Genomic DNA, 24,627 nt, shown 5'->3' on the forward strand with positions numbered 1-24,627 from the left:
TTCTGTCACCTCTCATGGAGGAGGAACCAGGGTGGTGCGGGGTAGTCCGGGGGGTGCGGGTGAGGTTGCCATGCTACCTGGAACTGGCCAGGGCTGGCAGCAAGTTGGGGACCTCAGTGGTCTCAGCTGAGGCCTCATGAACGGGAGGAGGTAGGTCTGGGGAAGGAGCCTGAGGAAGAAACAGTGTCCCGGGTGGATGGAAATCGGGCACGGACCTGATGTGATTGGGGCTGAAGAGCTGCAGTGGGTGTGGTGGCATCAGGGACGATCTGGGAAGGGATGGGGGACATTAACTCAGCATCCGGGTGGCCCATCCTCCCTGGCCACTCTGCACGAACTGGGGCTGGAGGTGGGCAGGCCTTGGACGGTTCCTCACCACCACGTCCCTCCCCCATCAGGTGCTGCCAAAGTGGGAAAAACACTTCTGTCCTTTCTGTACCCAAGCAGAGCTTTCAAAATACAGCCTCATGTGAAAAATAGACACGGTGTCTAAATGAAACACAAAGTGTGGTCGCCAAGGCTGCTGTTCTGTCACAGCCATCTGGTAAGCGAGCTCCTGGAAGAGGGACAGGAGCCGGGGATGCGGGGTTCGCGGATGCCGTCCGCAGGTGGTGAGGCAGTATTACTGGGCGTCGGGCGTGTGTGACGCACCTTAGGCTCCTGACCTACGTCGTCCCACTTCATCCTCACCCAAACCCTGAATTCCAGACTGTTGTTATCTTCCGTTCACCGGCATGGAGACTGCAGATCACCGTGCTGTAGACTGAACGTTTGTGCCCCCCAAATTCATATGCTGAAACCTAATGCCCAGTGTGATGCCCCCCAAATTCATATGCGGAAACCTAACGCCCAGTGTGACGGCGTTGGGAGGTGCTCAGGGCATGAGGGTGGAGCCCTCGCGATGGGATGTGTGCCTTATAAAAGAGACCCAGAGAGCTCCCTGGTCCCCTCCCCATGTGGGAACACAGCGAGGAAACAGCCCCCTATGAACCAGAAGGCGGCCCTCACCTCGCCGGACACCGAATCTGCCTGCACTTGATCTGACCCTGCACTTCTGGCCTCCAGAACTGTGAGAAGTACATTTCTGTTGTTGGAGCCTCCTGCCTGTGGTATTCTGTTGTAGCAGCCCAAACAGACCAAGACAAAGAGGTTAAGGAATGTGCCCGAGGTCCCACGCCTGGCGAGTCATGGGGAGCTGGGCCCAATCCAGGGCCTCAACTTGGCTGGACAGCAGCCATTTCAGAAAGACGATGTGAGCCTTTTATACGATTATTGACATTCCTCAAAATAACTTACATCGTCGTCTTGTTGTTTCGTTAGTCTTGGACGGGAGATGATGCAAGTGACCAGTGAGAAGCTGAGACCCAGAGACACAGCAGCTTCCCGGAGGTTCAGGCAGACGAGACCCTGGAGCAGGGCAGCTCCCAACCCAGCCCCAGCTCCTCCACGTCCTTACACACACCTGCCTCCTCAGCACTAAGGAAGAGGGAAAGCCGTGTCCTGGTGCCCAAGTGTCTTAGTGGGATGAGCCTGGTCCAGGGCAGGGGGATGGGGGAGAGCGTCGGGAATGAGCCTGGGAGGAGGGTGGGCGCAGGGGGAGCCTGGTCCAGGGCGGGGGCATGGGGGAGAGCGTCGGGAATGAGCCTGGGAGGAGGGTGGGCGCAGGGGGAGCCTGGGCCAGGGCAGGGGGATGGGGGAGAGTGTCGGGAATGAGCCTGGGAGGAGGGTGGGCGCAGGGGGAGCCTGGTCCAGGGCAGGGGGATGGGGGAGAGCGTCGGGAATGAGCCTGGGAGGAGGGTGGGTGCGGGGGGAGCCTGGTCCAGGGCAGGGGGATGGGGGAGAGCGTCGGGAATGAGCCTGGGAGGAGGGTGGGTGCGGGGGGAGCCTGGTCCAGGGCGGGGAGGGGAGCCTGGTCCAGGCTTTCTCAGTAGCGTGGGCTGGTGAAGGCCACAGCACACTGGGCATGGCAGGACTCACAGACTCACAGACTCACAGAATAGCCTTGTTGCCTCCTGGCCTTTGGGCTACTGCCAGTAAAGGAATCACAGTGACATCTGAGTCTGCTCTGTGGCGTCCCTGTGCCGGGCACACTGTGTCATCATCACCTTGCTACTCACGCTGAGAACCAGATCTGGTCGGAGGAGTAGGAGTTCCTTGTTCTGTCTGTACAAACATGTCTGACCTGATCTCTTTTCACGAACGGAGTCCAAAGAATAGTTTGTGCACATGAGCTCGACTGTAGAAACACCGCTGCTCCAGACAGAGAGGACACGGTCCGGGTGGGAGGTTCCGCGGGCCCAGGGGAGCGGGCACTGCCATGCTTTCTCTCCCAGGGCTCTCTTAGCTCAGTGCACGCGGAGATGGTCACGGCCACCTCTGCCCAGCAGAGCGCTCCCAGGAGACCCTTCGGAGCAGGTTGACTGCAGGTGGAGGAGCTCGAGTTGGCTGTCACACAGAAATCTTATGTTTCGTGTGAAACAGGCTTTCTTACGTGCGTGTATGTGCCTCATACAGTGAGTGCTTCTGAAGGTGACATGTCAGGCTCGGGTGCATGTCACTCCTTCTCTGTGTACCAGCGCTTTGTCACATGACGTCTAGTCAAGGTTCTGGATTTAGTGTCTCCATTAGCCCACAGATTAGCCTCTTTCTGTAGGGACCACACGCTGCTATTCTATGGTCTGTTCACTATGAACAACATCAACTTGCATTTGTTACCTGTCACTTAGCTGTGAGCAAAAGTTACGCAAGGGAAGAGGCTTTAGAGCTCTCGCGTGGCCGCCTGGCTGCCTTCTGCAGTGGAGACTTAGACCTCAAGTGTTTGTCAGATAGCTGGCTTGTCCTGCCTGTCAGCCACCGGGGGAAGGACAGAAGGATGCGAGAGACAGGACGATTACGTCCACCGAAGGTGAAGACCAGCTGCAGCTGGCAATGAGAACAACGGGCCCGCCTGTCTTCTGCGTTACCCATTTATGGACTGTTGTGCCTTAAGATTTTTCAGTTTCTCCAGTGAGAGGAATATTTTTGTGATGATACAGGATGTTCCCGTTATATTTTTTTATTAATTTATTAATTAATTTTTTTTTTTTTTGGCTGCGTTGGGTCTTCGTTGCTGCACACAGGCTTTCTCTAGTTGTGGCGAGCGGGGGCTACTCTTCATTGCGGTGCGCGCGCTTCTCATTGCGGTGGCTTCTCTTTGTTGCGGAGCACGGGCTCTAGGCACGCGGGCTTCAGTAGTTGTGGCATGTGGGCTCAGTAGTTGTAGCTTGCGGGCTCTAGAGCGCAGGCTCAGTAGTTGTGGCACGTGGGCTTAGTTGCTCCACGGCATGTGGGATCTTCCCGGACCAGGGCTCAAACCCGTGTCCCCTGCATTGGCAGGCGGATTCTTAACCCCTGCGCCACCAGGGAAGTCCTCTCGTTATATTTTTATACCGTTTGATTTGGCCTGGAGATAAGTTATTTTGTTATTTTTAAACCGTTAATTCAAAATATTGTGTTCCTCATATATGTCGCAAAACCGCTGACTATTTGTACCCCAGAGTGCCAGTGTATGCATAATGCCAATCTCATCTCAAAATGAAAGCTTCAGTCTCTAAAAGGTTATGCTTTCGAAAGCACATAAAGCCAGCCTTTTCTTCCAGACAGGGCAAAGGTGGGGGTCAGTGCCGCATGCGGGGTGTCCCGGCTGCCTCGGGTCTGGGTGGTGCAGTGGGTGGAGGGAAGGGGGAAGCCGGAGCAGCTCCTTCGGGACCGGGACCCACGCCCCAGTGGGCCTCAGGGCGGACTGGCCAGGACTGGCCATTGTCTGACTTCCACTCACTCTAGGGCGGTTATTACTCCAATTTGACTGATAAGGAAACTGAGGCACAGAGAGGTTATGTGGCCTGCCTAAGGTCACACAGCCAGTAGCTGTGGACAGGGAAGGGGGAAAAGGCACCAGAAGACGCAGAAGGGCCAGGGGGAGTTCTGCAGTGGTTTCCCTCAATTCAGGAAGGGAGGGAGGGAGGAAATTAAACCCAACAGGATCCCGAGCCAGCTCACCCAAGCTGGGCACCTGGACGGTGTCTGTGACGCACCCCTTCCCACATCCTGTCCGTGACCAAGTGTCTCCCACCCAGGGCTCACCTGGCCACCCCAGCTTGGTGTCCTCAGGGAGGTGCAGCCAGGGCTGTGCCAGCTCTGCCCCGCCCTGCCCGCCCACTCAGGCCTCCTGTCACACACAGAAGCTGCTGGCTGACCTGATTTCTCCAGCGGGCGTTAGCACGGGGGGGCTGCTGTCCAGACACCAGACCCTGCCTGGGGGGGCTCAGCACCGATGCTCCTCCTCCTCGGTGGGCGTGGCTCCTTCCTCCCTGCCACTCACCGCCCATCCACCCTCAGCGGGAATGTTTTGGACACACCGTGCACTGGGCTCTGAGGACGCAGGGTGATGCGACGGCCTCGACCTCTGAGGGTGGGGCAGCAGAGGCAGCCCGCAGCGAGTGTGAGCCCCTAAGAGAACCACCGTGGGCCGACGGACACAAGGGGGGAGACCCAGGGGGCGCCGAGACCGAGAAGCCCGGCACTGGTCAGCTTGCAGCTGGGTGGGCAGAAAAGCCTGCAGGCGGGGATGCTCAGTGAATCTAGAGGCCGGGAGGGCTTCGTCCCCGCAGACACGCCTGCGTGGACGCAGGCCCTGTGGTGGGAAGAGATGCCGGGGCCCAGGCCTGACACCAGCTCCACCTATGAGCCGAGCACCGGCCCGGCATGGAGCGTGGCCCAGGACGAGTCTGGGGGTGGGGCATGCAGGGCCCTGAACGCTGAGCGCCTGGTGAGGAACGTAGCTCTGCTTTAAGTGCAGTGGGCACTCGTGGGGGCGTTTTCCTTACGCAGGGGGGTACTGTGGTCCGGCTTGTGTCTTTAAAATAATTTCCCTGTTGCTGTCAGTTATTTGGGGAGGGGGGATGCCCTTGTGGGAGGCTGCTTTAATTGTCCAGGCCAGAGGCGGCGGCCGTTGGAGGGAGGGCTGCACGCGCTGGTTGGTGGGCACGGTGTGGTGGTGAGGGTGGCAGGACGTGCCGCAGGGGTGGGCGTGGGCTGCAGGAGGCGCGGGACCCACGGTGGTCCAGGTGTCTGGCCCAGGTAACCGGGGGGCTGGTGGGGAGGAGCAGAGGGCGGGGGGCGCAGTGGGGAACCTGGGGTTTCGGTCCAGACACCGTTAGCTTAAGGTATCAGCCTGTGTGCCAGTCCTGGTACCAGTGGAAGTGATCAGTGGATGTGGCCGCTTTTGGATGGAGGCTCCCGGGCTCAGGCCGTCCCCGCTGCCCCCTCACCTGTAGTCCGTGCCCGTGCCCAGCACACCTGCAGGGGGAGCAGGGGAGGAGCCAGAGAAGCACAGGGACGGGCCGTGGCCACCCCTCCCGCTCCGTTGGGTCCCCGCCGGGTCTCAGTGACGTCAGGAGCAGCCCAGACCTCCCCCGCTCTGCGGGCAGTGAGGACCCCCTGAAGTGTGGTCCGTCGTGCTCACGGTGCTTCACTGGCCCGGCCCCGGTGCCAGCCCAGGTCCCGTGCCCCTCGACGCCTCGAGCCACTCACCTTCCTCCTGGGGCCTTTGCACGAGATGTCCTCTCTGCCTGAAATACTCTGCAACGTCTGCACCCCCCGCCCCACGGGGCTGATGACTTTCCACCCATAAAGCCCAGCTCGCCTGGCCCCTTCAGGGAGCCTCCCGGACCCTGTCCCCAGGACCTGGACTCAGGGTCCCCTCGTGGGCACAGCCTTCCCCAGCCTGACGTCCCCAGGTCACTCTCCGTGGCCTGCGCCCCTCACCCCATCGAGAACCTCTGGGGAGGGAATACCGGTCGTACTCCTTTCTGTTCCCAGGGTCACCACGACGTTTTTCACTGAATGGTGGTTCGCTGCCACCCTCGAGTGACCGTCCCCTTTGCAAACAGAACATCTGCTTTTGTAGCCGCTGCTGAGAAGAGGGGTTAGGGGTTTCCTCGCATGCGGTGGGCTGGGGAGTGTCCGGGGGATGGAGCTTCACTGAGCGACTGTCAGGGCCCCCTGGTCTGCAGGCCTGCTGCCACATCCTGGGTTTGATCCCCTGGAGGCCGAGGGAACCAGGTGGGTGGTGGTGATGGGGACTTGAAGGAGCGGCGTGGTGACACGATGGGGTGGGTGGTCGTGAAGCGGGAGGGGAGGGAGACGGTTGTGTGAGTTTATTAGCTGGACGCCAGGATAAGCCTGGGCAGGCGTCCCCTCTCCTCCCCCAGGGCCGCCCCCAGCCCCAGTTCCATGCTGCCTTTACGTTTATGGCAACATGGGGTCCTCTCCCTCCAGAGTTGCTCCTGGTTGTGCTCTGTGACCCTCCTTTGCCCACCTCAGAGGCGGAGGGTTGCTGTGTGGTCGTGAGGACCACACACCTGGCTTGAGTTGTGTGCTCGCTGTTGCAGACAGCCACGGCCCTTGTGGTCGGATGGGACACTCGGGAGGGCGGCAGGGGCACCGTTCACAGCTGCAGCAGGGTGACTGGACCTAGGCCCGGTGGGACGAAGGTCACCCGCTCTAAGGCACTTAGAGGTGGGCGACCTTGGGCTGTGTCCTCACGCTTCTGAGCTCCTGTTTCCTCACCTGCAGGACGGGACGTTGCTTCACAGGTCGTGAGGATCACACGGGTTAATACCCTGAAAAGCTCTTGATACACGAATCAGAAGGGAGGGAGTCTTATCTCGGCTGGGGATCTGCCCACCTCCGGGGCCTGATTATTAAACAGATAAGAGGGTATCAGCTACTTCCCGGGTTTCTTCATTAAGCGGTTGGCCAGGCCCGAGTTTGCCGTGTGAATTCATTTTGAAATGGTCTGGGAGGCAAAATGACTTTAAACATACCTTTTGGAAGAGAAAATTTCATTCTGCTTACTCAGCGTGATGTAACCATTAAAATGCTGGTTTTCCTCCTTTTTGAAAGCTACCCCTGAATAATTTATGGTTTCACCCACCAGAGGCTGCAAGGTTTGCGGAAATAAAATGATTTCAGTCAGGGCGGCCGTGGAGCTGTCCTGCCGGCCTCATTGTCAGGTCAGCCAGGGCCGGTGCCCATGGCACCAGGACCGCCTGGAGCCCTTCCAAGAAACGACTGGTGGAAGAGAATATGGTGGCCACTTTGCTCTCTGGGCCTTGGTTTCTTCTTCTGTAAAATGAGGGCAGTTAGAACATTCTAAAGCCCTCAGCCCGCCGTCAATGGATTTCTCTGGATGATGTCTCAGTAAAGGTTACCCAGTTTTAGGTACCTCCGTAGGGCCAGGCACTGTGCTTGCTGCATCCCCTGCGTCCCCCGTTCATCCTGCCGCACGCGACAGCCTGGCAAAGCAGCTGTTACTGTGCCCATTTTATGAACGGGAGAGATGAAGACATCTATCCAAGGCCGTGCAGTTAGCGAGCAGTAAATTTAGGGTTGTGCCCCCCAGATCTGTCCATCTGCATTTAAGACCTGGGATGCCTCATGTACACTGTCAGTCTTCATTTTGCTGTAGAAAAGTTGTTTTTCAGAGACTGCCTAAATCAGTCGTAGAGGAAAGTTGGGGGTGGGCTGGGGGTGAGTTTAAGGTTCCAAAGAATGTGCACAGCTTTTATGAGAAGTCACTATAAGGATGCAGTAGAAGCAAAGCTTGTCTCCTTCAGGTCTCTACGTACTGTTAGCCTGGCTTACATGGAGTTGAAAGCCATGTCTCTTTAAGGATGTGTGTGTCTGTGTGTCTGTGTGTCTGTGTGTTTCAAAAGGCTGTCCTTGCATTTCTAAAAAACTGTGAGGTTTTCATTGCATTGGTGAAATTATCTAAACAAGCCCCTTCAGATTTATTTACTAATAAATTTAGAGTCACCACCTAGACAGTACCTAATAGATTGCCGTCTCACTTGAACGGAATCTTTCGGGCCCCAAGTGGTGAAAGCATTCTTATTCCCAAAGTCACCTTAACTTACAAGGAGGCGAGACCCAGAGCCCCATGCCGAGCTCCTCTGTTCAGAACTCGGTGTGTCTCTGGCGGGTGCCCTCCCCCCTCCTCCCCCGTGTGCCTTTCTCTTCCGATGGTGTTTCTGGTCTGCCAGATCTGTGAGGCGGGGCCGTGTGCAGGGCGCAGTGGGGAAGCGGGGCACGGGGAACGCGGGGCGGCGTGTCCTGTCGGGGGAGGACGGCTTCGGGGGGCGCGTTCGGGCCCCTCCCGGGAGGGAGTCGGGAGGGGAGGTGGCGCTCGGGCGGAGGCCTCGAGGGGACCCAGCGGCTGTAGCAGTGGCACTTGGCCTGCCTGCCCAGGTCCCACCCGGAAGATGCCGCCCAGCGCCAGTGCCATGGACTTCTTCCAGCTCTTCGTCCCTGACAACGTCCTCAAGAACATGGTGGTGCAGACCAACCTGTACGCCAAGAAGTTCCAGGAGCGGTTCGGGAGCGACGGGGCCTGGGTGGACGTGACGCTGCCGGAGATGAAGGCGTTCCTGGGCTACGTGATCTCCACCAGCACCTCCCACTGCGAGTCTGTGCTCAGCATCTGGAGCGGCGGCTTCTACAGCAACCGCAGCCTCGCCCTGGTCATGAGCCAGGCCCGCTTCGAGAAGATCCTCAAGTACTTCCACGTCGTGGCCTTCCGCTCCAGCCAGACCACGCACGGCCTCTACAAGGTCCAGCCCTTCCTGGACTCCCTGCAGAATGGCTTCGACTCCGCCTTCAGGCCTTCCCAAACCCAGGTGAGGCCGCCGGCCAGGGCCGGGCCTTCAGGGGTGGCAGTGGGTCGGGGAAATGGTGGGTGGTGACCTTGACATCCTCCCATCCTGCCTTGACCCCGAGGTCACTTCCGGGGTGTCCCTGCTCGTCCCCCAGGCCACCAGCCCATCCATCCCCATCCGACCAGAGGGAGGTGATGGAGGAACAGCTCCAAACCCCATTCAGCGTTTTGCTTCGAGATGCAGTTTCCCTCCTCTTTTTCCCTCATCCTCCCTCTCCTTTTTTTTTTTTATAAATTTATTTATTTTTTTATTTTTTTTTGGCTGTGTTGGCTCTTCGTTTCTGTGCGAGGGCTTTCTCTAGTTGCGGCAAGCGGGGGCCACTCTTCATCGCGGTGCGCGGGCCTCTCACTGTCGCGGCCTCTCTTGTCACGGAGCACAGGCTCCAGACGCGCAGGCTCAGTAGCTGTGGCTCACGGGCCTAGTTGCTCCGCGGCATGTGGGATCCTCCCAGACCAGGGCTCGAACCCGTGTCCCCCGCATTGGCAGGCAGACTCTCAACCACTGCGCCACCAGGGAAGCCCCGCCCTCTCCTTTGATTACACTTTCTTTCTGAACTATGGTTTGCTCCGGGTAATGTTAATTTTCTCGTATCCTCCGAGCATGTGCTCATCTGCTGGCGGTGAAAGGAGGCGAGAGGCCTTCTAGAGGGCGAAGGGAGCGGGCCTGGGGTTGCAGCCATCCTCAGGCCTTCGGAGTGGCTCAGGTGCTGGGGTCCCCAGGCCCGCAGGGAGAGCCGGCCGCCTTTGGACTGGAGGTGACAGAGCCCCGGCCCTGACTGTTACGGCCCCTCACCTTCCTCGCTTCCTAAATGGAGGCTGTGTTTGCTCTCAGCTCCCAAGCCCCGGCCTTCTGGTTGGCTGGGGCAATCGCATTTGGCTGTGGTGAGACAGTTTCAGAATCGTCCTCAAAGTTGCCCTGCTGGTCTGGAAACTGAGGAGGTGGCTCCTTCTAGAAATTTCTCTAAGGAAAACATCAGGAGGTTCACGGCCCACATGAGCCCAGTTCCCTTTGATCTGTTCCATACGGAGACAAAAATCTTACTTCTCTTTTATTTGTACGTTTAAAGACCCACCCACCCACCTACTTTTCCTTGTGCTTTTCCTTAAAGGCCTTCGTCACGGGCCTCAAGTTCTTTTCGCTGTTCTCTTTGAGATCCTCTCCTAATTCCCTGTCTCATCTTCTCCGCACAGCTGGAAAGCACAGGGTTTCCGTGGGGAAAATAATGTCCCGTGTCAGGTCCGCGGTCCCTGCATGGTTCTCCTGTCTCTGCTCTGCTGTCCTGTGAATGTGCCAGTCCATGAGGGTCTCCAGGTGTCTGTGATATGCCTTCTGACTCCTGGGAGGTGTTCCCTCCTCTCTGCCTTTGCAGGTTTCCCATCTCCAGGACCCCGTGTGACTCCAGGCTTCCCGAATCCCCCGACTATTTACAGGGCAACGAATGCCGTTTTGTCTTGTCACTAGCCTTCCTTCTTACCAGGAGGTGGGGTCTTTGGGGACACACGCCCTGCCTTATAACAGGCCCTGCAGGACCAAGTACAGGGCTGGGCTTGGTTTTTTTGTGTGTGTCACTGAATATTTGCTTGGTTGAAAATGAGCCAGGCCAGAGACACATTGGCTGGGATACAAGGGGAAAAAACAATAGTCTGGCCATCCTTGGCATCAAACATTTGAAGAGCTGCTGGAGAGGGCTGTGAGCTCACTAAGACCAAGCATCTTCCCAGAGCCAACCAAGCAGCTCCATGGATGATTGATATTTAACAGGCTGAAGATAAGGCTGCCCAGGGTCCTTCCAGCCCCTAGACGAGCTGTACCCATGATGACACCCATGTTTGTTGTGTGCCTGCCGTGTGCCGGCCCCAGGCGGCCTGATCCTTCTGGAACGGCAGCATCAGACACCTGAGACCTGCGTCCCGGGCGATCGCCATGCCTGTGTGTGTGTCCCCAGGGTCCGTTTAGCCGGTAGGCACACTGCAGCACCCACTAGCGAATTCTGAGCTATGTGGGCTCACCCCTTCCCAGCCCCAGACATGGGTGCCGTGAGGGGGGCAGGTGTCTGGGGTGGCAGCTCTGCCCTCCTGCGTCGTACGGCTCAGATGGGTACGAGGGGAGACCCTGGAGAGACGGTCACTCTATTCTTGCCGCCCACATCTTTTCTTTGCGTCCAGTTAATGAGACTGAGAAAAGAGGGGCTGACGTGAGATTTAGTCTGGGGAAGGGCTCTCGGCTCTCTGCTCACATTGGGGGTTTTCCCCACCCCCCCCCTTTGCTTTTTCTTTTTTAAATTTGACTTTGTATTTAATTTTTATTTTTACCTTTGTATTTGCAAACTTATGTGCTCTCGTCGCTACCGTTTTCCATCCCGTGCTCTATATGTTGGTCAGGATCCCAGCAGGAAACAAATGCTGTGTTCCAGAAGGGCAGTTGCAGAGAATTGGAAGCTGGGACTGTGGACAGTCAGGGTTTAGGGGCATCACCAGGGTGGCGAACACCTGGGCTGGCAACAGCGGGAAGCCGCCGTGAGCCTGTGCCGAGGAGCGGAGCGGGGGCAGCAACGGCTGCAGCCCGACGGCGCGGGCAGGCAGGCAGGGCTCCCATCTCTTGTTCGTCCCTCCCTCGTGGCCAGGCGCTGGGGGCAGGGCCCTGGGGCGTGCGGTTTATAAGAGGTTGGCCACCAGGACACAGCGCAGGGTAGGAAGGTGGAAAGGGGGTCTGGGGGGCAAACAGTACCCGGTAGAGCCCACCCACCAGACAGGAACACGAGGCAGAGGGGAAGAGTCCCTGGGATTGGCTTTCCAGTGGGCTGGTGATCACCTGGAATTTCCGCTTCCTCTCGACTCTGGGCCCCACTGAGCCAGCTCTGCGTGAGGAGGGCCAGCCAAAGGAGGTGAGACCAGAAAGTGCAGCGTGGATTGGAGCAGGCTCGGGCCTCCCTGTGGGCTGGTGGTCCCGCCAACATGGGCCGTCGAGGGGCGGCCCTGGGCACACACGCGCACACCCTCAGCCTCTCTGCCTCGCTGCCGCACAGGCTGCCTCGTTCTTACACGTAGAAACATCAGGGTCATATGCATCTTTGTTAAGTAAAATAAAGGAAACCCTCAAGGTTTCCCGGCTTTCCAGCTTCTCCTTCTCTGAAATCTCTGTTGGCTCTGGAACATTCCATTCAAGGAGAAGGTGCGTTTTCAAGGTGCAGTCCTCCACCCCGAGGCCTCAGGGCTCCATTGACCGGTCTTCACTCCGCTTGTTGAGACCAGTGGCAACAGTCCCCGTTCCATCCCCCAGCAGACTCGGCTCCAGGCTCCGGGGAACGGCTCTGCATCGCCGCCATGCACACGCCGCACCTCGGCACACGGCACACGGCACACGGCACCCTCTGCCCTGCAGTCTCTGGAGCCTTTTTATTGCAGCAAATGTGACCCTTTGGGATGAGCTTGCAGAGTCTCCAGACTCCACCAGTAACCCCAGCAGCGGGGTGCGCCCACGCACGAGTGTCTATACACAGCTACTAAATGGGGAGACGCTGCATCTCCTCAAGCCCGGGGGCAGATTAGTTAAAGGAGGATTGGGGGAGGGATTGCGGAAGTCAATACATGGCCACCGTGCCTCCCCTACATAACCACTGCCCCCCCCAGCCTGAGCTCGTCACACCCGGGAGGGGCTCAGAACACACAGCTGGGTGACAGCAGTGCTGGCCGACGACAGCCTGGCAGAGGAGGGGGCAGTTTTCGGAGCTCTGGAGAGCGCCCTACCCCATGCTGCGCTCAGCTGTGACCCGTTCCACATGCCTGTAATGAGGGTGGAAAAGAGGAGAAGCCATGGAAGGCCAGGCGTTCCTGCTGGCTCTTTTGCGCTGGTGAAGCATGTGATTAAATAGAAACTTGAACGGGAGTCTGTGATAGGTGCAGGTGGAGTAGAGGACGTTGGCCTTCTGGAGAGCAGAGAGAGGGCCGCCTCTTCCTCACTCCCCACTCCACCGGCCCGCCCCTCCATGCGTGGGACGTGGCCATCCTGCTGCAGTGGTTCCAGATGGGCCTTGAAGGTTTGAAGAGCCGCACGGAGCCGGGCGCGAGGTCAGCTTCTCCAGCCTCCCCTTCGTGAGCTCAAGGCAGGGGAGGCCGGGCTTAATGCCCCCCGCTTCCAACAACAGAACACTGAAGGGGCTGGTATGCACACCTGAGACCCAGCACTGCAGGGCAGTTATTTCTTAAGTGGAATTCGAGGTAACAGTAATAGGAGAGCGGAAGGCCACTGTCCATCTCACACTTGGTCAGTGCTCTCATCAGGCCACATTCTGACATCACCTGGGAGCTCGCTGGGAAGGCAGAAGCTCAGGCCCTGCCCCAAGCTTTCCGAAACAGAACCCACATTTCATAAGATTCCCAGGTGACTAGTTTGTTCATTCAAGTTGAAAGGCCCTGACGGAGAGCGGGCATTGGCGCACTTTTTCTGTCAGCGGCCAGGTATTAGACTTTGGGGGCCGTGTGGTCTGTGTTGGGACCTTGTAGCCCAAAAGCAGCCACTGACAGCACATCAGTGAGGGGCACGGCAGGTTCTGGGAAAACTTGATTTACAGCGGGCGGGGGGGCCAGCCCCTGATCTGGAGTTTTGTGAAGAGTTCTTGGAATCATAGTATTTCCAGCATTCTTCATTTCAGTGAAGCACACACGTACGTACCAATCCGTAAGGAAGCTTGAAATTGGGTTGGAAGGGAAGTGTAGCAGGTTCCTAAAATTTACCCAGGAGTCCCCCCGAAAGCTTTAGCTTGAAGGAACAAAACTTGGGGCACCCCCGGAACCTGCTTTCATGCCATTTCTTTTTACTTTATTGTCTTGTCATTGAAAAAGTCCTGTCGCCGTGCCATTGAGACGTGGAAATAGGTGAAGTAAGTTTAAAAGTTGCCTGGGGAGTCCCACGTCAGAAAGGAGGGGATGACCCAGAGGAGAGCCAGAGGCTGGGTCGTGGCAATGAGGGAACTGGGTCATTTCAGGAAGAGTTGTTAAAAAGAGAATGTTTAGCCTGGGAAAAAGAAGGTCATGGGCCAGCATGAGAGCTGTCCCGAAAACCTAAAGAACCTAAAGAATCGTGTGAAGTTGGGTCAGTAGGTTTAGGTTAGATGTAGGTCACCTTTGCGTCAGTGAACGGTTGGAGCGTCCATCCGTGGAAAGGTCTTCCTTGAAAGGAAGTGGGTGTCCCCACCGGGCATGTCCAGCTGGAAGTCAGGACCCCTGCTGGAGGTCCCTCTCCCAAGTGACAGTTTGGACTGAGGACCTTAGGCCAATAATAATAACTGTCATGATGATTTCCATTTACTAAATACCTGCTAAGTGCCAGTTTCTCATTTAATCCTCCCCCAAACACTGGTATAGACAAATGAGGAGACTCAGGGAGACTGAAGGGGACTCAGGATCAGAGAGGTAAAGTAACTTAGCCAAGGTCACACAGCTGGTCAAAGGCAGAGACTAGATTTGAGCCCAGACCTGAAGACCCCCCCTGAGCTCACGCTGCCTTCCATGAGAATCTCTGCTTTTTCTTTCCCGGCAGGTGCTACATGAACCCCTGATCGATGAGGACCCTGTGTTCATTGCCACGTGCACGGAGCGGGAGCTGCGGAAGAGGAAAAAGCGGAAATTCAGCCTCTGGGTCCGGCAGTGCTCTTCCACCGGCTTCATCATCCAGGTGAGCCCTGGGCCGGCCCTGGAGGCCGAGGGAGGATTTGGTAACCGGTGAACTTGCCCACTTACCCTTTTCCCTGCGCCTCACTAGATGCTGCAGCTTAGGCTGGGGTGCGCCGCTCTCTTCCTCGCTGGGGCACGGGGCTAGCTGGCACTGTCCGCTGCACGTTCTTCCTGCCCGCTCCGGCCCCCGGGGTTAAACAACAGCCGTAAACACCGATCAGGGCTCAGGCCCTTAACAGTGTCAGCCAGAGGGTTCGCCAGAATGGTGGGCACAGAGGTCGCTGCCATGGCTCTCGAGAGTGCGTCGTGACACCCCAGAAAGACCCCCCAGACCCCGCCGGGTCTCTGTCCTAAGGACGCCTTCTTCAGAGGGCTGCAACGGCATCAGGAGCTCGGCCCTCTGAGCCAGCCTTGCTGCCCGCTCTCTGGCTGTGCCCTGAAGAGGTGGCCGGGCTGTGCTGCGGGAACAGTGTCAGACGCGGAGCTGCCGGAGCGGCAGGGTGCAGAGCGCGCGGAAGGAAGAGGGGGGGCTGGCGAAGCGGACCCCGGCTGGGCTGGTTCCTGCCGCTCAGGCCACTCGGCCGCCCCCGCTGCCCTGCCCGGCTGCAGCCCCAGGCCCAAGGCGCGGGGGGTTTGCACACCTCCTCCCCCCACCCAAGCCAGGGAAGGATTCGTAGGAAGGTTCAGCTGAGCATCTCCGCGCCGCATGTGCTCGAGCCCCGGCAAGGAAGGTGTGTGTGCCCCAAGCAGCAGCCTGCCCTGCCCCGCGGGCCCGGGCTCTCCAGCTGGGCTCACGCACAGGCTTCAGGCTGTTGCTAGACAGACCCACCCCAGAGCGGGAAACACTCCGGACGTACAGCCTGGGCCCTCCCTCCCCACACAACCCCTGCCATCGCTATAGTATCTTTTGCAGTGACACTGCCCTGGGGACAGGGGAGTCCGTTTCACTGTATATATGTGACATTCAGTCATTCTTTGAATAAATCCTTACTGCTGCGTGCTCTGGCCTGCAGCGTCGGGCCAGGCACCGGGGCGTGCAGTCATGGCTCTGCCTTCCCAGGGGTCTGCCTGTGCGGCTTTTGAAGGAGTGTTCGCATGTGGGTTCTGTGTGCATCTGGCACCCCTTCCTTTTTACTGTAAACTTGACGAGTAGCGAGGAGTCACGACCATTACCTGCAAAGCCCCTCTCTCTTTCTCTCTCCCTCTCTCTCTCTCTCTCTCTCTCTGTCTCTCTGTGCAGGTTCCTCCTAGTTTCTATGAAACCTATAAAATCCCCATCTGTCAGATAAAAGGTTCGGATTGGTACCTTGAAGGTTCCTTTTATTTCTAAAACTCTCTGATCCTAGGAAGCTTTGTGCAGCTTGAGGGTTTGAATTGAGAAGTCAGGATTGAAGCTGGCAGCCCCCGGTGCCAAGCAGTCTGACCTCCGCCGAGGCCGGGGCGACCGGAAGACCCGTGCACACAGGTGCTGAAGGGGTACCTACCCTTGGCTGCAGGCTGTCCCGTGGCAGATGGAGCGAGGACTTCCGTGGCCTCCCCAGTTCGTTGGTCGAGATGGAGGTGTTTGTGGTGGCAGCAAAGCAGGGAGGGACACCTTCGTCTGAGAAGGACCCACGCGGCCTGGGCACGGTTGTCTCTTCAGCATCCTGGCCCTTGTCTTGGCCCCCCAGACCCTAATCCTGGTTAGGCAGCGGCCCAGGCAGATGCAGCCGTGGGGCGGGGGGCAAGGGGAGCCTCCCCACCCCAAGGTTTCACACCTGCATCTCCTCTGTTCTCACACTAGCCGCGAGGTACAAGAGGCAGTGGTACGCACACCCGCTTCCCAGATGAGGTGGGTCAGTGCTGCTAATGTTCCGGGACCCCCTCCTCAGTCCTGAGGACCAGCTACAAGCCCAGCTCTGCTACTTCCTGTGTGAACTAAGCCGGCTCCCAAACTGTCCTGGATCTTAGCGTCCTTACCTGTAGAGTGAAAGGATGGTGGGGGCCTTAATCAGTGAGGCCCCTTCTACTGCAACGTTCTGTGATTCTTCTCTCTTTTAACATCACCTGTGGGATGGTGTACACAAGCCCATTTTCTTCATTTTAGTTTGTCGAATAAATTCTTCTTCTAAATAACTTTCCACTGGAGAATCCCGGTTGCTGAGCCTAAAGAGGCTGTGGCCATCCTGCTGCCCAGGTGGCCCTTCGCCCCCTGCTGTCCTCCCGCTGGCAGCAGGTCTGAGGCTGGCCGATGGGAGGCCGGCAGACGTGGCGCGTGAAGGGGTCGGAAAGGGCGTGTGCAAGGTTCTCCTCTGGCCTCTCCTCCCTGACCACGGGCAGATGTCCCGGCTGGATCGCTGAGTCCTGAAACCATGAACTCATAAAAGTGATCGCGGGCCACGGAGGCTTTGCTGTCGTGTGTGACACGGTAACAGAATTGCCCCGGGGCCTGCCAGTGAGGGTCTGCAAAGCTGACCAGGTAACCTTCTTCCCGTTACCCTGTCATGGACACGGCTGATACCCGGAAGGGACAGGGGATTCCAGGAGAGACCCAAGGCCTGGCTTCGGCTTTATAGTGTCATTCGGCCAAGACTGTAAGGTTTGCTGACTGGACTGCATGCTTCTGAGGCAGGGCCGCATGGGGGATTAGCTCCGCTCGGAAGATTCTAGATCAAGGCTTAAGTGAGGAAAAAAACATTCCAGATCGGGTAGTGGTTTCTCAAGTGGTCCCAGTAAAGGTCATTGTGAGAGCTGACCAGGGGCTCCAAGCCTCAGAAGCGATGAGTGCTTCCTCTCAGGGCACCTGAGCGAGGAGGGAAAGCCCACAATTTGACAGACAATGCTGCTAACGGGGAGGGAGTCCAGAGGAACCCCGGTATTTTCAGTACTTTTATAGGTTCACTGCTCTTGAATGCATCTGAAGGGGAATCTCAGAATCAGATGAAAGTGGTTAAGAGTCCTGGGCGATCTAACCCGTGAGGGGACGGTAGGGAGGCGTGTGGGAGAAGAGGTGAACTGTGTCGCCCTGAAAATTAAGGAGTTGATGTGTTTCACTTCTGGGAGTGCAAGAGGGAGGGAGTAAAATGTTTCCAGGAGAGAGAAACCATCAGAGGAGGTGCGGTCACTGCAGAGAGAGTCACACCCGCGTGGAGACGCTGTCCCGCGTGATGACGTGGCACTGCCTCGTCTGTCCTCGGCTCTCTCCTCCAGCCCTCCTTCCAGAATCTCGTATGAGAGGCCTGGACTGCGGTGGGGCCGGTCCCCCACTTGGCGTTTGTAGAGCTGCCCTGCAGGCCTACTCACCACAAAAGCCCTCGGATCCAAGGTGTCTACCTTGGGGTCTCCCCCTGCGCCGAACGCTGAACACCGAGTCAGCATGTGACGATGCCAGCCTGCAGTGCTCAGGGCCGGGGAGCAACCAAATGAGGCCACCCACGCTGCCCTGGGAAGGAGACTGCTGCCTGTAGGACTGGGGCCACGAGGTAATCTGGCAAACTGTCACACGAGGAGCGGTGAGGGATGAAATTTGTATCGTGTCTTGTGGGCCTATCCTGAAGGAGCGTATCTTTTTTGTGTGTGTGGTGAAATGTACGTAACGTGAAATTTACCTTTAAGTGGCATTAAATACATCACAGTGTTGTGCAACCATCATCACTATCCATTTCCAGAACTTTTTCATCATCCCAAACAGCTGAGAGCATCTCTCTTAGCTGCGGGGTGATACACGATCACACAGAAAGAGTGAATTCCCCCCAAGCAAACGCATCCTCCGGATACACCATGGATGCTTCTGGAGCTTGGAGGCGGGGTCACCTGGCACCCTGGTCTGGTTGCATGTTCAGCTCTGGTCACACCCCCCCTGGTCAGGCTGCTCTACCTGCTGTGCCTTCGGGACTCCTAGTTACGGGCAGGTGAGTGGCCGGGACGGTGTATGTGCTAGGCTCTTGGTCCCAGCGCGGCCATCTGCGTTCCGTGCAGGAGAGGTGCTTGCAGTCACGTGTAGTGTTCTCAGGCAGTCTGTTGTCAGATGGCTCTAGTTGGTGGGGGAGGGGAAGGGGGCAGTTGCAGGGTGCCCATGAGTGCCCACTCTGCTTCACCTCTTTTCTGACCTGGCCTTTCTGGCTTTACCCTCTGACGTTAGCAGAACTCGGAGGGTGTGATGGGTAATTTCATGCCAATTTGGCTGGGCCACGGTACCCAGATATTTGGTCAAACACTATTCTGGATGTCCCAGTGGAGGTATTTTTAGATGACATTAACATTTAGATCAGTGGACTTGGAGTAAAGCAGATTGCCCTCCCTCGTGTGGGTGGGCCTCATCCAATCAGTTGAAGGCCTAAATAGAAAAAGCCTGACCTCACTGAAAGGAGAGGCAGTTCTGCCAGCAGACGGCCTTTGGATATGAACTGCAGCTCTACCCTGGGTCTCCAGCCTCCCAGGCTGTCCTGCAGATTTTGGACTTAACGAACCTCCGTAATCACGCAATCAATTTCTTGAAATAAATATTTCTATCTCTTGCTCGATGGATAGATGGATAGAACTCTCTCTGTATCTCTGTCTCCATCTCGTTGGTTCCACTGCAGAGGGATTTCCGCTACCACCTAACTCACACAGCCTGTTTGTGTCTGAGGCTCCCTGGGTTCCTAGAGGGCAGGGACCAGGGCTTCTTCAACCTTCCCTCTCTAGAGCCTAAGGGGCTTGCCAGCTTTTTTTTTTTTTTTTTCTTCTGAAGTCAGAGACATCCCTATTATCAAGGAGTTTACAAAATAGATGGGAAAACAAGACGTCTACAAAGGAAAACCTAAGTGCAGGTTGTTTTCTAACCACACTTTATGGGATTAGCGTTGTGCGCAGCACTGAAGACCCAGAAGTGAGTGGAGCCCTCATGGCCTCTCTCACAGGAGAGATGGAAGTATGAAAAGTATTCATGAGTAATAGATACAATGGAATACTACTCAGCCAGAAAAAAGAGTGAAATAATGCCCTTTGCAGCAACATGGATGGACCTAGAGATGATCATACTAAGCAAAGTAAGTCAGACAGAGAAAGACAAATACCCTATGACATCACTTCTATGTGGGATCTAAAGTATGACACAACTGACCTTATCTACGAAACAGAAACAGACTCACAGACATAGGGAACAGACTTGTGGTTGCCAAGGGGGAGGAGGATGGGGGAGGGATGGAGTGGGAGTTTGGGGTTAGCAGGTGCAAACTATTACATATAGAATGGGTAAACAACAAGGTCCTAGTGTAGAGCACAGGGAACTATATTCAGTATCCTGTGATAAACCATAATGGAAAAGAATATGAAAAGGAATGTCTATATGTGTATAACTGAGTCACTGTGCTGTCCAGCAGAAATTAACACAACATTGTAAATCAACTACACTTCAATAAAAAAGTAAGTTAAAGAATATTCCTAAGTACAGTGTGACCTGTGTGTGAGGGGTGTGTGGAATGTTGGGAGGCTGTAGGATGGCGCCTTTGGGGCTAAGAAAGGCTCCCGGGTGCCCCAGCGGGGAAGGTGGACCCTGAGTGCAGAGATTGAAGTTGACAGGCGGGAGGCAGTGTCACTCCCCACAGGCCAGCCCTGAGCATGGCCACCGAGCAGGATGCAACCTTGCCGAGTGTCCTGCTGTCCTTACTTTACACCCGGGAAAACCGAAGAGATTGAGACACTTACCCCAGATCTCAAGGCCGTGATAGGTGGAGGCAGGAATGTGAGCCGCAGGGCTGGCCGGCCCCCTACTCCGCGGTCTCGGCTCCCAGGACCCCTGCAGGGAGGGAGGAGGAGACGCCCAGGGACCCGGCTCGGGCCCAGTGCATGCCCATGCAGTATCTTCTTCCAAACACGGGCGGGCGTCTTTGACACCCATCAGAGTGTTCCTGTGACTCGCCTTTGAAGTGTCCGTTTCCGGAGAATCAGGTGATCCGCGGCGTTTCCGTCCACAGTGGAGAATCCTCAGGGCTGACGTAGGCGCCCACAGCCTGGAGTACTTGTCACGGGTCCCCTGGAGGATCTTTAGGCTTTGTGACCCCGGGTTTTGACAGCCGTGGAACAAGCAGGTGGGGGAATCAATCATTGGTGACGTGAGGCTCTGACCATCCTGAGACGCACTTCCTCCTTGGGTAAAAGCTCTGTGCTCTGAGACCACGGCTGATGCCTTCTTTTTGCAAAACCACTGCCGTTTCCAGATCAGAGGCGTGTGGTGCACTGGAGAGAATGTTCCTGGTGGGTCACAGGCCTGCCGAGAGCTGCCCCGACCCCAGCAGGTCCTCCGGCCCGTGCCGCCTGCGAGCTGAGGTCCCCGCCTGTGCCCTCGTCCGTGGCTCCCAGTGACCTGAGGGGTGCAAGGAGGGGTTTGTACAGAAGAGGGCCTGTCCAGTTTCAGGGGAAGCCGTGTCACCGGGCGGCTGGGGGTTCTTAGTCTGCGACACTGAGGTCACTCATCTTGGAAGCCTTGTGACCCTTCCATGGGCACAGAAGGAAACTGTCTCTGTAGAGACTGTTGTTCTGTCTCTACAATGTCAGAAAGATTGAGAATAAAGTGGGGAAAACTGGCGCACAGTTTAGTTAATGCTGTGTTGACCTACAGTGATTATGTGAAGCCCTGAGACTCTTTGGAAGAAAGAAAAGAGTCTACTAATTAAAAAAAAAAAAAAAGCTGGTATGGTCTAAAGCGCTGAATTCTCCCGCTTGAATGTGTTGAACTAGGCCGCCTGCCTCTGCAGTGTGAGACCCAGGGTCCCCGAGCGGGAGGTGGCGGCTGGAAGGGCACCGGGCAGAGGGGCGCACAGAGCAGAGGCCTGGGAGACCCGTGCGGGAGCTTTAATGGAGGGCCGGTGCTCCGCCTGCAGAGGACAACTGGACAGTCTCTAGAGGGTTGAGTGCTGGGTGCCGAGCAGGGGCAGAGCGGTTCTCAATGGCGAGCGTGGTCCTCTCGCTCAGTGAGTGCATCTACACCAGAGACACTGGGCTTCAGAAGCCGGAAGTCAAATGGAGCCCCCAGGCCAGGGGACCCTGCCGCCTGACCCCGTGCACATCACCGGGTGTGTCCAGGGGACCCTGGGAGCATCTGTGAGGGGCCGCACGCTTGGTGTGGCTGGACCAGCTGCTCTGGGAGCCTTTTCCTCCCTTCAGTCTAATCCGTGGATTATGAGCTGCTTCTGCGGTTCAGAAGAGGACAATTTGCATCCATGGAGCGCTTGCCGCGGGCCAGGCTCCACAACTAAGCACTCTGCGTGCATCGCTCATTTTCTGTTCACGACCATCTTCGGAAGTAGGGGTGCTCCTGCCCCTGTTTCACGGTGAGGAAGCCAAAGCCCAGAGAGATTTGCTGCCTCGTCCAAAGTCTCAGCCTAAAGGGACACACCTGGGATTAAACCCAGCCTTCCGGACCCCGGAGCCCACCCTCTGGACCCCTAGGGTATGATCTCTCCCCAGGGAGATAACTTTTCTCCCTTTAGACCAAAACCAAGTCTCTGTTTCTTACCCAGCTTGATTGTTGTGTGATTGATGTTCTAGCCTCAAATTGTCACTCATCTCCCTTATTTTGAGACATGCTTTTTATGTTGAAAGAACTTGAGGAATTTGCACTGAAGGTTTTTTTTTTTTTTTCTTATTTGACTTTTAATTTTTGTGTGTACTAGTGAATTGCTCCTGACCTAAAACTAACTGGATTAGATTGAAAAATGGGGCTCAGAATGGAATTAATTAACAAGAGTGAATTTTGCTTGTGGAATCAAAAACTGGGCAGTGCATATACCCATCTGTTTAATTGTGCAGTGGCCGGGATGCTAGCTTCAATCCTGTCCAGGTTGAATGTGGCTATGTCCCAGGATGGAATTGGCTGGGGCACAGGACATGTGTCACAGACCTGAGTGTCCTTGAACAAGCGGCTGGGCACTAATCCCTTCCTCATTCTGTGGAATGGTTTAGTTTGCCCAGCCCTCCTTACCGCACAGGGAAGGAGAGACAATAAAGAATGTAAGTGCCATGTAGGTGCATCAGGCGCTAACTGGATCAGATTAAACCCTGGCCCTCTCCCCAAGGAACTACACTCACGTGAGGAGTGCAGAGCCCACCTTCTCCTCCAATCCATTGTTGTTGTTGTTGTTTTATTGACGTACAGTTGATTTACAATGTTGTGTTAGCACAGCAAAGTGATTCCGTTATATATCTATTCTTTTTCATATTCTTTTCTATTATGGTTTATTACAAGATATTGAATATAGTTCCCTGTGCTATACAGTTGGTCCCTGTTGTTTATCTATTTTATATAGAGTAGTGTGTGTATGTTAATCCTAAACTCCTAATTTATCCCTCCCCCTCTTTCCCCTTTGGTAACCATAAGTTTGTTTTCTCTGTCTGTGAGTCTGTTTCTATTTTGTAAATAAGTTCATTTGTATCATTTTTTTAGATTCCATATATGAGCAACATCATATGATATTTGTCTTTCTCTGTCTGACTTACTTCACTTAGTATGATAATCTCTATGTCCATCCATGTTGCTGCAAATGGCATTATTTCATTCTTCTTTATGGCTGAGTAGTATTTCTTTTTTTTCTTCTTTAAGAAAGCATTCTATTTTTTTTAAATTAATTAATTAATTAATTTATTTTTGGCTGCGTTGGGTCTTCGTTGCTGTGCGCGGGCTTTCTCTAGTTGCAGCGAATGGGGGCTGCTCTTCGTTGCGGTGCATGGGCTTCTCATTGCTGTGGCTTCTCTTGTTGCGGAGCACGGGCTCTAGGCACGTAGGCTTCAGTAGTTGTGGTTCGCAGACTCAGTAGTTGTGGGTCGTGGGCTCTAGAGCACAGGTTCAGTAGTTGTGGTGCATGGGCTTAGTTGTTCTGCGACATGTGGGATCTTCCCGGACCAGGGCTTGAACCCGTATCCCCTGCATTGGCAGGCGGATTCTTAACCACTGCGCCACCAGGGAAGTCCCTGAGTAGTATTCCACTGTATATATGTACAACATCTTCTTTATCCATTCATCTGTCGATGGACATTTAGGTTGTTTCCATGGCTTGGCTGTTGTAAATAGAGCTGCTCTGAACATTGGGGTGCATGTATCTTTTCGAATTAGAGTTTCCTCCGCAATCCGTCATTTTGAAAGACAGACTCACCGATTATTTGAGCTTTGGGATAAAACAAAGCAAGGTTCTTGTAAGGTGCTGGAGAAGACGGGGTAGAAAACTGTCTCAGTGCACAAGCCCTTCCTGGCCTTGGTCCTGGTGAGAGGTGACATGAGAAAACACTGGTAGTGAAAACCATCCACAAGGTGATGGCATGGAGACTTTGCTGGAAAACCAGGCTACTGAGCCAAGGATGGCGTAAGGCAGCACGTCCAGTGGAACTTTCGTGAGGATGGAACGTCCTGTATCCGTGGGCTCCACCACGGCAGCCACTAGCCACATGTGACTGCTGAGTACCTGACCAGTGTGACTGAGGAATTGAATTTTTCATTGTACTTAATTTCAGCTAATTTAAATTAAAACAGCCCCATGTATCTAGAGGCTACAGCACAGATAGGGAGCTTTGCCATGAAAAAAAAAAAATCACTTCTGTGTACACGACTTGCACGTAAAGACAGTGGCCTTGAGAGGTACAGAGAGTAGTACTATCCTTACAAATGAGGAAATCAAGGCTCAGAGCAATTAAGTAACTTGCCCCAAATCACACAAGCCGGTAAACGGCAGAGCCCTTGCCCATCGAATCCAGGGCTTCCGCCCTCATCGTCTCCTGGTGGCAGACTCCGTTCCTCTCGAGGTGAGTGAGCCTCCTTTAAACTTGATGGTTCTCACGCGTGGCCGTCCCCCCGCACGGGTGACAGCCCCACCCACCTCCATGTGCCTGTTCCGCGTGGTCTCCATGAGTGCGGCCCCTGCACTCTTGTGCTGTCGCCCCACTGCTGGGATTACAGCCTACACCTGCTCTGTGCGCCGTAGTCCCTGATGAGTGACTTCCCCGTCCCCAGGTATGCCCTCCACCAGCCGTGGAAAAGCCCGATTCTCCTGTTCTGCAAGAGAAGTAGGGCCAGTGGTCAAGACCCGCAAAGCCCAGGGACAGCTTAGTGGAAGCGTCAGCTGGTGCATCTTCATGACCCTTGAGTCCATCCGTGATGGCGGCTGTCACCAGTGTTCTTTTGGGGGAGGCGGTGATGAACTAGGTCCCACCTCTCGAGGTCTTGGGGCATTTCAGAAGTAGGGCTAAGA

General features: G+C 55.7%; 1 protein-coding gene across 2 annotated transcripts in view; it reads left to right on the forward strand.

Annotated features, from left to right (window-relative positions):
• The window catches only part of PGBD5 (piggyBac transposable element derived 5), an 89,354-nt gene that overhangs the window by 45,597 nt on the left and 19,130 nt on the right, over nt 1–24,627 (forward strand). For both annotated transcript variants that reach the window (XM_036829578.1, XM_036829579.1), the window contains exons 2-3: nt 8,290–8,717; nt 14,295–14,429. In XM_036829578.1, coding sequence (XP_036685473.1) covers nt 8,290–8,717; nt 14,295–14,429 — 563 coding nt within the window. The remainder of the gene's footprint in view (nt 1–8,289; nt 8,718–14,294; nt 14,430–24,627) is intronic.

The sequence above is a fragment of the Balaenoptera musculus genome, chromosome 16 (assembly GCF_009873245.2).
Source record: "Balaenoptera musculus isolate JJ_BM4_2016_0621 chromosome 16, mBalMus1.pri.v3, whole genome shotgun sequence".
Taxonomy (NCBI): Eukaryota; Metazoa; Chordata; class Mammalia; order Artiodactyla; family Balaenopteridae; genus Balaenoptera; species Balaenoptera musculus.